At 50.6% G+C, this 17,938-nt stretch overlaps 1 protein-coding gene across 1 annotated transcript; it reads left to right on the top strand.

Moving 5' to 3' along the window:
* Nucleotides 1-13,105: 13,105 nt before the first annotated feature.
* FEM1A (fem-1 homolog A) lies at nucleotides 13,106-17,219 on the top strand. Its single transcript, XM_065652304.1, has one exon. The coding sequence runs from the start codon at nucleotides 13,261-13,263 to the stop codon at nucleotides 15,298-15,300; it is 2,040 nt and encodes a 679-aa protein (XP_065508376.1). The 5' UTR covers nucleotides 13,106-13,260; the 3' UTR covers nucleotides 15,301-17,219.
* The last annotated feature ends 719 nt before the right edge of the window (nucleotides 17,220-17,938 follow it).

Genomic DNA, 17,938 nt, shown 5'->3' with positions numbered 1-17,938 from the left:
CATGTGGTAGATGGGCCTGGAAAGCAAAATTCACAAGAAAAGGAAGGAGGGGAGGAAGAGGTGATGAAGACAGGAAGATTTTAAAATCCTGGAAGCTGAAAGAAAGAGCTACAGCAACAAGTAGAAGGAAACAACCTGAGAAATGAGAGTGGGAAGGTCAGGAGGGCTGGCAGGTCTGCAGAGGCTGGGAGGGCAGGAGCAGGACGGGAAGGGGCTGCGCGATTCCTGGTGGAAAATTGCAGGAAGAGGGAAATGGAACCCCCTGGGCGAGGAGAAAGTCCAGAGAAAGTGGCATAGACATGATGTGCTTGTGCAGGGAGAAGTCTCTTGTACCGTGACTCTTCCTTTTCCCATCACAGCCCCCGTACTGATGGGCAGAATTGTCCCAGCTGAGCCCACGGTGTCATCACATCGTGTACAATCAGGTCAGGAACAGAACATTCCCAGAGACTAAAGTGATACCTGAGGACAGAAGCTTTTCCACCAGCGTATTCCCACCTGTGTCGTCCATCCCGCATCTGTCTTTGTGCTGCAGGCACCACGAGGCGCCCAGAGCTGGGAGCAGACGGGAGGGCGCAGCGGCACGGCGTCACCTGGAAACAGCCACCGTCCGGACACAGGGACGCGACCACACGTAAGAACCTCAGCCTGCTGTCTGAGTCTCACCGCGCGGTGACCAACACCCAAGGGACGAGAGGAGCCTGGCTACCAACCCAGAAACTCCGACGCGGAACTGCTGAGCGCAGACCGCCCCGCGGGGCCGGCAGAGCCCGGCGCTGTGTCACCGCTGGCACCGGCACCGTGTCACCGCTGGCACCGGCACCGGCGCGCGCACGGGGACCATACAGAGGCCAGTGCGAACCAGAAACCCCACGATTCCATGTGCCCAGCTGTTCTGAGCTAGGCGAAATGTTTCATGGAAAACGTACGCGCAAAAGTGCAGATTTGGTTACACTGTTTCCCCATTTTGCTGAATTGCTTGTTTAGGGAGACAAAATTTTGGCAGAAGAAAATGTTGCTTGATTTGCTATTAACAAATTATTTGCTATTAACAAATTATTAATCTCCTTCCTGCTTTTGCCTTTTGTGAAAAAATTAGAATGTTAATGTTGAGCAAAAGCAAAATTAATTTTTAAATATTTGGAAATCTTCCCTGTACCAAAAGATGCCATTTTATTTCCAGCTCCTCTATTTTCCAGTGGTGCATGTATCAGCACATATAAGCATTTCTGTACACATCTCCATTTATAAACAAGTGCACGCTCACATGCCGTGCAAACAATTTCAAGCAGATCCGACAGATGTAAGCTTCTGCTCTGCATTCTCCAGGATTGTCTATTCAAGAGGATCTTAATAATAAAAATAATGTTATGTTACTAGTTAAACATTGGGAATAACTTTCCATCCTAGGCAAACCGTACCGAAGACAGAAATCAACTGACGTGTTCACTGTGGAGGAATCCCCAGGGGTACCAGCAGAATGCATTAACAGCGCTGTGATGGGAAGAGTGTGGAGCCAAAAAAGAAGGTAAAGCGGTTAAAAACAACTTTTATTTTCACACGCTAGTCTCCCATGGAAATCTTAGGAGATGCCGAGCTCTCCGCCTCTGGAAATGGGGCCTCTCGTTTGCAAGCAGAAATAATGTTTCAGAAGCCCAGCTGAGACTCCCGCTTTTTAAAAATTGTCCATCATATTTTTCTCCAGACCGGTTTGCTGTCCTGATAATTAATCTCACTAATGGCTAGATTTTTGTTTCCCTTCATCAGTGGCTTTGCTTTTTGTTAACAATAGCAGAGCGAACACGAAGGAAACAATCTCTGGAAGGATACAGACTGGCAGCAATATTGCCATCTGACTAAAAAGAACACAGACATATGCATAATCCTCAGGAAAATTCATCTCCACCCTCCCAACAGACCCTGGTGAGAGCCCTTGAAGTGGTAATTAAAGTCTATTGAGTGGCAACTGCACCTGTTTAGAGAGGAGAGCGCGGGTAAGAGGTGCACAAAGGGAGATGAGCAGCACGGAGAGAGGAGCTGCTGGAGGTGGGGGAGAAGAGAAGTGGAAAGAAGGGAAAAAAAATAATAACGTGCTTGTTGGAGAAGTCAATCCAATCAGACGTGCATTTCCCATTCTTCCCTTTATTTGCTTCCCGCACCCCTTCACACACGCAGCGGCTTCTGCCCGGCTCTCACACCCGCTGATGGAAACTCCAGGGGGTTTCCCCAGCCAGGCTGAGCCCTGGACCAGCGCTGTAAATCAACATAGTTTCACTCGAGTCCTTGCGGGCTTAAAATCAGCTAGTGCTCATTTACGCCAGCTGAAGATCTGTCCCAGCGACGCTCATTAACAGTCACCGGGCTCCTCAGCCCGGCAGCCGGGACATGCCAGCTCTTGTCTTTTTGTTTGGTTTTTTTTCTTTTCCTAGAAGTGAGCACATCCCTTTGTGTCGGCTTTGTCACCCCAGCGCAAATCCTACAGCACCTGGGAGGAGTAAATCAGGGATGTTTCTAGATTTCGGCAGACGCGTCTGAGAGCAGCCTAGGCAGAAACCGAGGGAAATGGAAGAAAAGCGCAGAGGCGCGAGGCCGGGGCACCGGTAAGGCTGCTGGTTTTGCACGCACTCGTGACTCCCAAATGTTCTGACCCAGTGTCACCCCAAACATTCCCGGGGTCTGTAGGTGAAGCCACGCAAAATGGATTTATTCCTAAATACTCCCGGTAGCTATGGGTTTTTCTACACCCTTGCAGACCACCACTGACCCAGGGACCACAACTGGGGAACCACTGGTGTGTCCAGTGAATTGACAATTCTAGACAGGCTTGAGAGGCAAATACCGCGGTACCACAGGATTGGGGCACTTGTGCCACCTTCAGCAGACCAGGGCAGCTTGTGCCGCTCAACAGTCGCACGTTGGTTTGCTAACGGCCCAAACCAGCAGATTAAGTGGTAAAATAATGTGGAAAAAAGGACATGCGAAGTGGAAGAGGGAAATCCTCCGGTGTTTGAGAGTAAGAGAATGAGGAGATTCTTTGGTACAGAAATCTGAACTGCCCGAGCACCCAGGGAGCCAGAGCCCAGCGCTGCACGGTGATCAAGATGCAAGGTCCGGGGAATTTGTCACCCTTAGACCCACGGACTCATAGCAGAAATCCTGGCTCCTTCTGCCATAATCCCAGCTGATGCCAGTAAACAGGGTTCTGCACTGTTTGTCCTACTGGGAGTTGCCGGGTGAGGCTATAAAAACTTAGCACAGCACCTTTGCATAATTAGTCAAATACCCTGACAATAGCTTGACTTTTTTTTTTTTTTTTTGTAGAAGTAAATAATCATCCCTTACGCTCTACACATGCACACGCACTACTGAACCCTACTCAGTTAATTCCCTTTATCCAACCTAAAAATGCCTTTCTTTCTGTGTTACTATGCATTTGCAAGGCGCTACAGTAATATAAGCTGTCCCTTGTCACTGCAATTCTATAAGTGCCCCAGCAATCAACTGGACTAACCCAGGACTCCTGGGGTGAGAACAGAAGAGGGAAGAGGTTCATCCTGAGAGCACCCTGAGGCTGAGCTGAGCGAGTAATTCAGGCAGAATAATTTGAGCCGGTGTTTACAGAATTTACCCTTTCACTGGACCCAACGGCAGCCAGTCCCCTGTGAATCCCTGACCTACAGGCTCCGCAGGCTGCCGCGATGGTTGACATAAACCGCAGGAGGTTTTTTTCCCCTTCCCGGATTGTCAGAGCACACAACAATTCTGGTGTAAACACCGTTGCGTCTGCTTTCTACAAATACTATTAGCAATGCCTCTGTCGCATGCTCTCTGTAGCTGTGCCAGGAAATGCCTCCTTGTGAATAGAGATAGAAAGGAACATGCACCCAGCAAAAGCCAGTTCCTTCGGCTGTTATGGGGGGGATTTGCAGTTAGTTGGGTATCTGATCCAACCATTTCTCTGCAGTTAATGGAGACAGAGAGATAACCCCGGACAGCAAGCCAGCCGACCCGCCAAGTCGTGTCTTAGGGTGAGATTAATTTTTGCACTGGCTGCAAAAGGAGCCGACGTGACTTACTTAACACTAAAATCCCAACTGTTAGCAGGCTACAGTTATGTGAGAAGAATCATACCTAAAATACCTTGCTTGCCTCCTAAATTCTAGTCTTGTGCATTAACAAAATCATTGGGTAGATGGATGTCATGTGATATATTGCCTCATTTCTCTCTTTTTGCTCCCAAACACTCCTCTCTCATCTTGTCCTTTCAGCCCTCCCGTTCCTCTGCCTTTTTATCTTTCCACCTTCCCTCTGATTGCCGAGCAGCTTTTTGACTTTTCCATCAATAAGTCTAAAGAGCATTTGAACCGCTCTGTTCCCCCCTTCTCTCTTCCCTCCAGTTCCAAGTCAGGCAAGCTCATCGATCAGAGGAGCTCAGGAAATATCTGGTGTTTTGTTGTCAGGATGATAATAACATTGCAGTTGTGAATGGGCTGCTGCAGGCCTGATCACGGACACCTGCAGGGTTTGTTTAATTGCATTTAATGACAAATCCTATACGGAGGAGCATTGCCAGAGAGATTTATTATCCGCCAAAGAGGCAAAGCACAACAGCTCAAAATATAATTTGCACTGAGCATTTTTCCCCCCGCCTCTCTTTAAACCATTGTAATAAATAACAAATCGGGTAAAGTGGGCAACACTGGTCTGAGAAGGAGGTGTGGGGCAGAGGACAGAGATTGGAACCAAAGGAAATAACAGCAATAAGGCCACACTGTTCTTTCTGCCATCCCTGTGGTCTGGTATATAGGAAATATTGTTTGTTTAATTTACAGGCTGGAAGTGCAGCTGGGGATCTCTCGGTGATGAGCCAGCCTCTCAGATAGCTGCAGGCTAAGCTCTGAGTCCCCGCTCCTCCTCACCAGGCTTTTTTTTAACCGTGTTCTGTAGCTAAGTTTAGATCTTATCTCTATAAACAATTACCAAGAAACTCCAGTGGCCTCTCAGCGCCGTGGGGCTCATCTGCCGCGGTTACAAGGTGCCGAGAGCGTGCGCGGTGTTGAAATCTCTGGGACAAACGAGAAGTGGCAGGTCCCACCCTGAAAGATATCACATGGAGAAATACGGCCCTACGGAGACAGATCTCGCTGTTCGAAGTCTAGACAAAAGTCTCGCACACCTCTGAGCCTGGAATTTATGTTTTCTACTAAATACCTTGCTCCAAAAAGGGAATGCGTGTGTGTAAAACCAGCAGAGGACCTCACCCCTTGCTGACAACTTCATCTATCTTGATTATTACATTGTTTTCTAGGGATAAATTGGGGCAAATCCCATCCTGGACCTGGTGTGTCACTTGTTCCAGAACAAGGACTGTAAAGCGTTCTTGTCACCTGAAATTACAGTCCAGGTTGGCACTTCCCAAACTATTTTCTCTCTCTCGAGTTCATTCACCTTTACAATTCAGTCTCTATTCTAATTGTCCTTGCCAGATCACTGAATTGTCCTGGGCAGCTTCCTTCTAAAAATTGTCTTGTCCCCCAAAGCGTTTCCATTTGAGCACACTCGGTGGCAGGGCAGAGCGGAAAACACGCGACAGACTAGAGGAGATGCCTTAGTTTAGTAAAGCCAAGCCCAGGCCAGGCACCGGCAGGTGCCAGAGTAAAGCTGTATTTAGCGTGAGCAAGGAGGGGACACTCACTACTCTTCCACTTTATATTCAGATTAAATTTTGCACTTTAACCCCAGGAAGTTTGGGGGTGTCAGCAATCTTGTAGCAGATAATATCCCCCCTGTGCAGCGTTTGGTCTCTGTTTTAGCACAGGTAGCACTCAGCAGTTGGCGACGTCGTTACACAAACACGGTGTAGGATAACACCTGGACCGCGGTTTTATCTGATTTCCCGGACAATGGCGGGATCGCTAATACCCCTGTTAAATAAGACCACCTGGCCACCTCCCGCTATCGGCTCCAGCGATCGCAAACACGCTCGCTACCTCGGCGGGCACAATGGGCTGTTATCTCCTGAGCAGCACAAATCCGCAGATTGAAGCAACCCATCTGGAGTTTGATTAAAGTGTCCGTGGAAAGCACATATGTTTAAAAAATTAAAAAAAAAAAAAAGGAGAGGGCAGGAGGGAGGGCAGGAGGGACTGGGTGCCTTACGCGGGGCACAACCTCTGCCGGCAGCCGCGAACCCTCTCCTTTTGCCGAATATTCTTTCTCCATCTCTGAAAGGCGCCTTTCACCACAGCAGCGCTGCAGAACCGGGGCTGTTCAAGGATACTTTTGTTCCTTGCCTTTTTTTTTTTTTTTCCCACCACTGCTTACAAAAGTACATTTAACAGGCTGGGTTTGAGGACGGGAAGGACGCCGGCTCTTGTTTGATTTCGGCGGCTGAGGTAAGCAAGCCTGAGTCAGACAACGGCGGCCAAACGGAATAAAGTGAGATCCTTCCCGTGGATGTGAGCCAGCATTGTCCTTTCGCACCTTATTCATGCCATATGCGAGGTATTAACAGAAAAAAGCCGGGTCGTGGACGCAAAGCTAAACCTGGGCTGAAATAACGACTGCTCGTCAACAAATTCAGAGAAGAGGAAACAGCAAAAAGGTTTTGTTTTTCTTGCTTAAATCAGTCTCTCAGCAGGGTTCCAGGAAACCCGGCACTATCATTATCGTTTTCTTTGCTAACTGATGCCTTTTCTCTAGCGTTCTGGAGTATATATTGCATTTGCTTATTTTAGTCAGACCAAAATACGACTGAGGGATAGACAGGTTGACAGAGCACTCCTGGAGAAGTTTATCATAGAGTAAGGAAAAAGGAGACCCTGCTGAGCTCTGATATCCCTGAAAAAAACATTATCCGATTTTTTATAGGCATATATAGTCTGCTGCGTGAGAAAATGGAGCAGAAACTCAAAGGTACAGTCACAAAATCGGACAGACTATAATAGTGAGATTTGACACAGTCTCACAAAGAACACTGTGGTTTTGTTTCTTGTGGTTTTTTTGGTTTGGTTTGGCTTTTTTTCACTGCAAAGGGCCGCATCCATCCCTGAAATGAGAAACAAGTGTGGAAAGAATGAGAAGAACCGAGGAAGGATAGCAGAAGGATGTCCCTGAGGAGGAAGCGCGGCTCTTGGTGGTCTGGCTCTGGGTGGAAGACTAGTGATTTTGTTGTTCTGATTTATAAAGGTGACAACAAATCATAGCCTGCCACCCAGCCCAGACCCGCGCCTCGCCGCGGGAGCCACCGCGCGGCGTCCAGCTGCCACGGAGGGACCCGTCCGTGAGGCTGCTGCTCCAGACCTGAAAGCTAAGTGTGTATTAGAATCATAGAACCATTTGGTTGGAAAAGCCCCTCAAGATCAGAGTCCAACCATAACCCACCCCAGCACTGCCCCATGTCCTGAGAACCTCATCTCCGTCTGTCCAACCCCTCCAGGGATGGTGACTCCAGCACTGCCCTGGGCAGCCTGTTCCAATGCCCCACAGCCCTTTGGGGAAGAAATTGTTCCCCAGATCCAACCTCAACCTCCCCTGGTGCAACTTGAGGCCGTTTCCTCTGGTCCTGGCGCTTGTTCCTGGGGAGCAGAGCCCGACCCCCCCTGGCTCCAAGCTCCTTTCAGGCAGGTCAGAGATCAGAAGGTCTCCCCTCAGCTCCTGTTCTCCAGCTGAACCCCCAGCTCCCTCAGCCGCTCCCATCACACTTGTGCTCCAGCCCCTCACCAGCTCCGTTCCCTCCTCTCAACTCGCTCCAGCACCTCAAGCTCTTTCTTGTCCGAGATCTTGCTTGTACGTTGATGCCCGGGGGGGATTGCTTTGAATGTCCAGTCCTTTGCTTCCAACAGGGCTTTAGAAAATGAAAAAGGCAAATTTTCAATACCACCCAGAGCCTCTATTCTCAAAGGTATTTAGGTGTGAAAATGAAACTCCTGAATCCTGCTGAGGCCAGTGGTAAAAGTAAGTACTGAAATGTCTTTAATAATTTGGGGTTTTGGTGCTGTAGAGCCTTTTGTTTGTTTTTGGCTTTGTTTTGTCAAACTAAACAGGACATGCTCAGCATTGCACACTTGTCATTGTTATCATGGCATATGCGATTTAGGAACCCAAGTCCTTTCAGCTTTACCTTCAACCAGGTCCCTTAGGTTGAAACCGGACCCCTACGTGGACAATTCCCTGGGAGCTGGTGCAGCAGAGCACCAGAGCGCGTTACAGCAGGTGTCTGCGAGGAGAAGACAGTTCACTGCCCTCCAAATCTGTGCTTTGCAGTTTGCAAACATACTTTACCATCGTCACAGCCAGCCAATAACACCCAGGTTCTTAGCGGGTCCTAATGCTTCTTTGTTTGCAGCTGGTATTGAGCAGCAATCGGGACTCCCAGGTTCTATTTCCTCCGTGTCCATTGACCTGTTGCTACTTCTTAGGCCAGTCTGTGCCTTGCGTGGCTCCTCTGGAAAAGGAAATAGTGGTCCCTGCCCTTTAGAAAGATGGTAACTTAGTTCTCTAGCAAGAAGTCTGTATGTCCCTCACGGCTTTCGTGTTTCAGCACTTTATTCCATCGGGACTCGTAGGAGGCAGCCAGCTCCACAGGAGAGCCCTGGCAGGGGACAGAGGGGACAACTTGCCCAAACACAACACGAAGGCAATTGGTGGCACCACAAACGCCAACGGAGCCCGAGGCTCAGGCCCAAATCTGCTCCCTCGCCATTTTTCTTTTGTCCGTTCCCTTCGGGAGAGGGAGGGATCCAAAGACACTGTTGCTATCATCACCTTAGGTAATCTGCAAGGCAGGAGCAGAGCAACACTTATCCCAGGAAACCCAAATTTAACAACTGTACAAATCACTGTTCTTTGGTGATGCATGAAAGAAAAAATCCACAGATCATAAGCCAGAAGGACTCGTGCCCCCCCTTTCTTCCACCCCCCGCTGATACATTAAATCTACAAAAATTCAGAGGGCAGCAGCGCAACCATTAACGTTGGAATTGCCAGGCTGGTGTCCAACGTAAATGAAACTACATTGATTTAGTGTTACCCAACACGCCTCTCCTGCCTGTTCATCTGATCAAAATCCTCCCTTCCAGGTAGCTGTGGCCTCATGCCCTGTAGAAGCACAGAAAATAATGTCATCACAAGCCTTAATGATGAAGGTAGTTACAGGACAAAAGCCCCTGCAGCAAGTTGGGTATTGGGTCATTGTTCCTGCTAATGCCATGGTGCCATTTCTCGCTATTTTTAGAATTGTTCCCTTTCTACGGCAAATTTCTCATGTAGTTGCTGAACTGTATAGAAGATCTCATCTTCGCTGGACCTAGTAGCAAGAAGTCACCTTCCTCTGACTTCTGGAAATCAGACAAACCCCTAAAAGCTGAAGAGATTGATAAAAACTTGGTACACGGCTGCCTGCAAACCTAAATTTAAACTTTGAAAAAATGAGGATCTCAGCTCAGCCTGCAGCTGCCCCTCCGTGCGGTGACAGGCTGGGCACAAAGGCCTTGCAGAGAATTTTGCAGGCATCTAAATTATCTTCTCGCACTTTTCAGAAGTAACTCAGGGATTCAATAAACCAGCGTGGACTTTGTTGTTGAATTATTTATGTGCTTTTGGAACCCTTAGCACAGATGCAAACTTCTCCACATTTCGAGATGTGGAACAATGGGTTAGGAACTCTTGAGCCTTTCGTGCTAAAAGTGTTCAAACCACATATCTGAGCCCATTTATTATTATCTACATTGTATATTATGCTTGTCCCAGACACCTTAACATGAATTGAAGCTCTTTGGCTTTGGTTGCCCTATAAGCACACAAAATGCGCACTGTAAATTCTGAGTTCGGAGTCTAAATAAACGAGACAGATAAAGAGCAGTTATTATTCTCATGTTATTGGCAGGGAAATAAGACACAGGAAGATTGAATGACCAGCCCAAGGTCACAAAAGGAGCCTCCAGCAAAGGTGAGGTCTCAGCCTCGATTTCTCAAGTCTCTGCCCGGTACTTCAGCCATCCATTCACTTGCGTTTTAAGTGCCCTGTCATTATTTCTCTGAAGAAAATTATGCAACTCCTGCAGCAGCCAGAACTGTGTAATTCCGCTTGTCTGAAAGGGAATATGAAATGGCAGTTTCAAAAAAAATTAACCCTCCTGCCACACAATCTGGCAGCCCTGTCAAAATGTCTCATTTTTTATCTTCTTCTCCTCTGGTGGGTATTTAATTTCCCTCTATAATCTCAGAATACCGCCTGGGGCTTCATCTGCGTTTTGTAGAAAACCTTCAGTGGAGTCTCCGGGGCCTGGAGGAGGACGTGCCGTAAATGGGAGACGTGAGAGCTGGAGCACAAGTGTGATGGGAGCGGCTGAGGGAGCTGGGGGTTCAGCTGGAGAACAGGAGCTGAGGGGAGACCTTCTGATCTCTGACCTGCCTGAAAGGAGCTTGGAGCCAGGGGGGGTCGGGCTCTGCTCCCCAGGAACAAGCGCCAGGACCAGAGGAAACGGCCTCAAGTTGCGCCAGGGGAGGTTGAGGTTGGATCTGGGGAACAATTTCTTCCCCAAAGGGCTGTGGGGCATTGGAACAGGCTGCCCAGGGCAGTGCTGGAGTCACCATCCCTGGAGGGGTTGGACAGACGGAGATGAGGTTCTCAGGACATGGGGCAGTGCCAGGGGTGGGTTATGGTTGGACTTGATCATCTGGGGGGTCTTTTCCATCCAAAGTGATTTGATGATTTCCCAGACTAAATAATCCATTTAGAGCTGGGTTGGGGGCAAGATCCTGAGGCGCAAGTACGTTTCACATTCCTGGATCTACAGGGAGAAGCTGTTGTGACACGACTCCTTGTGCTCTTTATTCTCTTTCTCATTACTAAGCAGTTTCTTTATTCATGGAAAAAAACCCAAAACCCATTTTAATCAACTGCTTTTACCCTGTGATGTTTCCAAGAGCTGCCCAAGACCTGGGGGAGAGGCTCCGATGTAATTTTGGGACCTAAAAAGCCTACCTGGTGTTCTGGTGAATTCCACATGTGTTCTACGGAGGGGAAATTAATAGGAAGCTGTAGTTAATAGATACTTCAGATAAAAGTGCGAGTGCATCTGATCACCATGGCAACACCAGAGAGCAGCAGGGAGAGGAAATGTCACCGTGTCTGCGCCTTGACCCGCAGCACGAACAGCCCGAGTGCCGCGGATTTCACACACAGATGTTGCCAAGTGGGGACAGGGATGCACAAAACAGCCCGTGCATGTGTTGGGCCGTTAGACGCTCACACGGTGTGAGCTGCTGCACAGACACACGGCTCACTGGTTAGTATTAAAACAGCCCACGTGTGCCCAAACTCTGCTGACGGCTGTTTACTGATCAAAAGTCACTTTTTGCTCCGTGATCACAGGTGTGTATTCGCACATGTTTGAGGTGGGGACACGGCGAAACAAAGGAATAAACTTAGCAGCAGTCAATGATACTGTTAAGCGGCATTCTTCATCAGCGCTGGGGAACACTGAGGATCACCCTCCATCAGTGCTCCAGCGACTGGATGCTCTTGTGTTGCTTATATTCACATAATTATTACATATGCGTTACAATTTTTGAAAATTTTGACATACATCTATCCTAAGAAATAGTTGATGATGTTATAATTGTTCAGTTTCTTACTTACATCTATTAACTATTAGTTAAATATAAGCTAAGCACTCTGCTTCTAAACAATGTATCACTTCATCTTCTGTCTCCCTCTCGTCACGCAGAAGGATCTAAAACTTGAAAAATATCCCCTCGTTTTGCAGGTGGTCAGAAGGCATTTATCTCATGTCAATTGGTTAATGATGGGCGTGTCTTTTATAACTTAATCACAGCATTCATGAATTTGGCAGCTTCTCTTCAAGGGGAGCACACGCGGCTGCTCCAACCATCCCGGGTGCGCGGGAAACCGCGTTCACGGCACAGACGTGCGGGAGAAAATGACGTGTTTTCCTGCTTTTAATTTCACGCGTGGAACCGCGGTGTCCCCGAGCACATCAGGGTCCGGTCTGGTGGGGACCCGGCGGCGGCGGCTCCGTCTCCAGCGAAAATCAGGCCCACGCTGTTATGCAAAAGCAGTTTCTTAGCAACAAAAACGATATTCTGGGCGCAGGCAACGCGCATTAGTAGGATAATCCTGGGTAATTCCAGACGAGAACGAAATGGGTGGATGGATGGACTGAATAATAACGACAGACAGGAGAGTAATAATGGAAATAATGAGGCTGATCTTATTTCCCTGGAAAGGAGAAGAAACAGCTATAAATAAAAAACAACAGGAGAAACCCTGCGCCAATTCCCCATATAAAGATTAGAGCCGCTTAAATTCAACTTACGCCCTAAAAATAGGCTCTGGTAACTAAAGCTCCACTAACCTAAGGCAGGTTATTTAACGCCTTGATTATTTTCCCCTCGCCCCAGCCGTGTATTATCATCCGGAACGGAGAAACCTGCACATCTTGTGCTGTGACAGGGACCCAAGGCAACAAATCCGTGTTTGCTGCGACACACGAGGCTTCGCTGCCTCCAGAGCATCTTGTCCCAGGCAGAAAAGTTCTTTAAAATGCTCCAACAAACCCGAATGATTAAATTAATTCAATTAAACCCACGCCAGATGGGCACAGGGGGTAGCTGTTGCGGTTTAAGTTCAATCTGTTCAAGGAATTTAACAGAAATCAAACCGGGGGTTACAGAACAGCTTTCACAGCCCGGGTGGACACCGAACGGGACATTCCGGGCCACCACCACCGGGGGCTCTCCCGCCGGGCCCGCTCGGGCCGTTCGAGCCGCGGCCGCTCCGGGTCCGAGCGGGGACGGGGTGAACTCCGGCCCCCCCGCCCCAGCGGCCCTTGCGTGACCCGGCGCGGGGCGCGCTGGGAAATGTAGGCGGGCGCTGCCGGGATCCCCGGGGAGGGGCGGCTCCGCGGGCACGGCGGGACTACAAATCCCAGAGTGCCCCGCGCGGGACGGCGGCCCGGCCCCGTTCCCGCTGCCTGCCGGGAAACCGAGTCTGCGCGGAGCAGCTCCCGCGGGGGCCACCCGGGCCGCCGGACTACATTTCCCATCGTCCTCCTCGCGGCCCGCCCCTGCGGCCGCGCGGGCGCCATTTTGTTTCTCCTCACAAGCTGAGATGGCGGCCGAGCGGGGAGGCTGAAGGTTGCTCGCTGAGGTGAGGGGTCTCTCTCCGGGCGCTTGGCCCCGCAGGGCTCCTTCCCCCGGGGAGGAGCAGCCGGTCCATGGCCAGGTGCGGTCGCCATGGACCTGCGCACGGCCGTGTACAACGCGGCCCGCGATGGGAAGCTGAAGCTGCTGCAGAAGCTGCTGGGCAGCCGGAGCCGGGAGGAGCTGGAGGCCTTGACGGCGGGGCCGGGCGGGGGTGACGGCCCCGGGGGAGGGAGCACCCCGCTGCTGATCGCCGCCCGGCACGGGCACCTGGAGGTGGTGGAGTACCTGCTGGATCACTGCGGGGCCCGCGTGGAGGAGGGCGGCTCGGTCAGCTTCGACGGGGAGACCATCGAGGGGGCCCCGCCGCTCTGGGCCGCCTCGGCCGCCGGGCACCTGCGCGTGGTTCGCAGCCTCCTGGACCACGGCGCCTCGGTGAACCAGACCACGCTGACCAACTCCACGCCGCTGCGCGCCGCCTGCTTCGACGGGCACCTGGACATCGTGCGCTACTTGGTCGGGGAACGCGGGGCCGACCTGGAAGTCGCCAACCGGCACGGACACACGTGCCTGATGATTTCTTGCTACAAAGGGCACCGGGAAATCGCGCGGTACTTGCTAGAGAAAGGGGCCGATGTCAACCGGCGCAGCGTGAAGGGGAACACGGCGCTGCACGACTGCGCTGAGTCCGGCAGCCTGGAGATCCTGCAGCTGCTGCTCCGCTCCAAAGCCCGCATGGAGAAGGATGGCTACGGCATGACCCCGCTGCTCGCGGCCAGCGTCACCGGCCACACCAACATCGTGGAGTACCTCATCCAAGGGGGGCTGCAGCAGGAGGAGGAGGAGGCTGCAGGGAGCCAAAACGGCTCCTGTGCCTCAGGTGGGAGCCGTCAGAGGTGCTGCAGTGCCGGCAAGGAAACCCCTCAGGGCTGCGATGAAGAGACGTGTTGCGCTTCAGCTTCCAGTCAGGATGAACAGCAGGTCCCAAACGTCTTCTGCACTCGAGAGGCTGCTGTGGAAGCGCTGGAGTTGCTGGGGGCTACGTTTGTGGATAAGAAACGTGACCTTTTGGGAGCCCACAGGTACTGGCGAAGGGCGATGGAGCTTCGGTGTGAGGGTGGGCAGTACCTGCCCAAACCCGAGCCCCGGCAGCTGGTGTTGGCCTACGACTATTCCCGGGAGGTGAGTTCTCTGGAGGAGCTGGAAGCCCTGATCACTGATCCGGATGAGATGCGCATGCAGGCGCTGCTGATCAGAGAGCGCATCCTGGGCCCTTCCCACCCAGACACGTCCTATTACATCCGTTACCGAGGAGCGGTCTACGCCGACTCTGGCAACTTCGAGCGCTGCATTAACCTGTGGAAATACGCTCTGGACATGCAGCAAGGCAACCTGGAGCCTCTCAGCCCCATGACTGCCAGCAGTTTCCTTTCCTTTGCTGAGCTTTTCTCTTACGTGCTTCAAGATCGCTCCAAAGGCACTTTAGCTACTCACTTGGGCTTCTCGGACCTGATGGGAGTGCTGAGCAAAGGGGTCCGGGAGGTGGAGAGGGCGCTCGTGCACGGCAAGGACCCTGTAGTCGACTCGGCGCAGTTCACCAAGACACTGGCCATTATCCTCCACCTGGTTTTCTTGCTGGAGAAGGTAGAGTGCACCCCGGAGCAGGAACACCAGAAGCGCCAGACTATCTACCGCCTGCTAAAGTGCAGCCCCCGGGCCAAGAATGGTTTCACTCCTTTGCACATGGCTGTGGACAGAGATACCACGACAGTGGGACGTTATCCCGTGGGCAAGTTCCCGTCGCTCCACGTTGTCAACTTGCTTCTGGAGTGCGGGGCTGACCCCGACAGCCGCGACTACGACAACAACACCCCACTGCACGTCGCTGCCCGCAACAACTGCCCGCTGATCATGAGCGCCCTGATGGAGGCCGGAGCCCACATGGATGCCACCAACGCCTTTAAGCAGACGGCGTATGAGCTGCTGGATGAGAAGCTGCTCACCAAGAGCATGATGCAGCCCTTCAACTACATCACCCTCCAGTGCCTTGCTGCTCGCGCCCTAGACAAGCACAAGATTCCCTACAAGGGTTTCATCCCTGAGGAGCTGGAAGCCTTCATTGAACTGCACTAGGGAGGGGTGACATCCCCAGCCTTGCCCGTCACCCATTTCACCCCGCAGAGCCTGAGATCTCGGGCCAGCCTCGCCTTGGTGCCAAAGGCCATCGCTGTGCTGAGATGGGCTGCGAGCTTTGTCCTCGTGTGTCACCGCGGAGCTGACACGCAGGGGCAGGGGAGGAGGAGGCTGTAGAGCTCCCGCTGTCCCTCATGGTTGGCGTCTCCAGGTACCAGATCTCTCCAGCGCGCTGTGTCCAGAGAAGGCTGCAGCCCCTGCCCCTTCCCCTGCCAACCGCCTTGTCCCGAGACGGAAAATGGAGATTCCCTGGGACCTGCTGCCTCTCCCGTTAGTGCTGGATTAACTCAGCGTTAAGCTTTGGAGCAGCTACACATCACACACGTGCTCTCGCCTTCCCATCCCAAATACTGAGCAGATAGGAATGCAAGTGAGGAATAACATACCTTCCAACTAAATATTTCCCCACCCCCTTCTCAGATTTGGGACAGTACGAGTCTCACAGCCCAGTGGCCTGTGCTCTCTGAGGCCGTTGCCGTGTGTGGCCGTAGGGCTGGGTGTGCTGATGACGGTTTCATTTTTTCTGCCTTGGTTGGTCAAGTAGCAAGTGATGTTAAAAGCCTGAGATTTCAATGATTGTGCATAAAGCTGGGTTATTTCTTCTCTTTTAGAGCCAGGCCCTATCTATGCTGCAAGACTTCTTCAATCCTGTAAGATATAGTAAGGTCAGTTCTGGTTATATAGTTTCATCGATAGATGTTGGGGTTTATGAATGGGGAGGAGAAACTGCTACCTTAAAAACAAAATCCTAATGCGATGTTCAGGCCCTTAGCTTGCCCATTCTGCGCATGTTCACTTCGTTCCGCACATGGAGATCCCGGAGCTCCGGAGCTCGGTGGGATTGGGCTGCGCAGTGTGGATGGAACCAGGTTTCAGAGCCAAACCAGAGCACTTGGAACCAGTTTTTGGGGACAGGCTCTCATAAGCCCTCTAGGATGAGAGGTACTTGGAGCGTGGGTGGTGCTCGGAGGGTTATTAAAGCAATTGAGTGTTGGTGGCATGTTTGCATGAGGGTGGTCTGAAGGAAGAAACAAATGACAGTTCAAGGTGCCTTCTTGTTCTCCTGAGGTTCACTAGTATCAGCCCAGTGGGCTCTGTTAATTACCCCATCCTGAAAACCTACACCAAGGGGGTTGTTAGCATCTGGGTTTGGCTTTTGATTCTTTTTTGCAACTTTACTGAGGATGGTGCTACTTCGAAGATGGAATTTGAAATCTCCTTTGGCTACTGTTTGGGCAAGCTCCCTTCTTTAATTAGGATCTGCACATAACTTGTTTTTCTCTTGAAATCCATGGTCTCAGGGTAGGGATTTGCCTCCATTAGCAGAGCCCTCCTTGGTGGTAACCAGCGCTGGTAAACACACTGCTGTCCTAGCAGTTTATGGTCTTGCAGGGGAGTGACGGGGCCTTGGCAGCCGGGGGCTCAATTCTTGGCCCTGGGCAGGGTGGAGAGGGCACAGTTAGGGGTGAAGCAGCTGCCACTGAGCTTTGGGAAAGGTCAGGGCTGGGAGAGCAGAAACGCTGATAGAACAACCATGCGCTATACGCTACTGAAGCTTCTCTACTTGTATTTAAAAGCCAGCGTATCCATACGCCTCAATAATCCGACGCTCTCTGCCTCTTCAAGATATTGTAGCTCTGCTGTTACATTTTTGCAGTGTTAACTATAACATTTATTTATAAAGCAAGGAGGCTTAACTTTTATTGAGCTGTAAAGTGCAGAGTTAGTTTAGCTACATTCTATATTTTATTTTCCTTTCGGCTGAAACCTGAACTAAACTGCAGGAATGGAATTTGTTAATTTGTGAGCTGATGAGCGCTCTTAACTTTAAATAATAAAACAAAAAATGGCTGCTAGAATGCAAGTGCCTTGGAATTCTTGCTGGTAAGCTTCTATTTTCAGCTTGTTTCCTAGGGACGATACACTCGTGTGTACAGAAATACTGTGATTGTTTCATTTCATCCAAATTTACTCCTGGGAAAAGCTCATCTGTACTGCGATTGCAACCATTTCCCCTGAAAAAGGATAACACTGACACGGAAGTGCCACCTCTCTTTGTACACTTTGTCTTATCTTTTGATGTAAATGAAACTGTGAAAAATTGCTGCTCTGCTGACTCAAATTACCTGTGGGCACTGCAAGTGGGAAGAGAAAAGCCTCAAGGATGACAATACTTTGTGTGCTAGAAAAAGGCAATACATATTTTTCAACACAGAAATAATCTAATTATGTAGCAAGGAGCCAGCAATTAAAGGTCGATAGTAATTCCTGGGTGGGAGAAATCACTGCATAAATTTAGGGGTAATTACAATGAACAGTCCGTATTTATTGTGGGTGTCATCCGGGCCAGCTCCAGCATGTGGGGCAGAACGAGGAATTGTGGGGAGCACTGAAACATTTCAGTGATGATTTTGTGATCCAAATAATTATCTTGGGCAGAGAGTAAAGGGTTTTTGTGTTTGGTGGTTTTTTTTTTTTTTCACAGGGGTGGCTGCAGCCTCAGCTGTAGCACACTGCTCTCAAAGAGCCCTTCTGTACACCCCGCAAACAAAATCTCTGCCTTTTATTCCTTTCTTAA

The sequence above is a fragment of the Caloenas nicobarica genome, chromosome 27 (assembly GCF_036013445.1).
Source record: "Caloenas nicobarica isolate bCalNic1 chromosome 27, bCalNic1.hap1, whole genome shotgun sequence".
Lineage (NCBI taxonomy): Eukaryota > Metazoa > Chordata > Aves > Columbiformes > Columbidae > Caloenas > Caloenas nicobarica.
This window is presented reverse-complemented; position numbering and strand designations above follow the sequence as displayed.

Coding starts and splice junctions, on each gene's coding strand:
- FEM1A (XM_065652304.1), top strand. CDS start 13,261: ATGGACCTGCGCACGGCCGTGTACAACGCGGCCCGCGATGGGAAGCTG.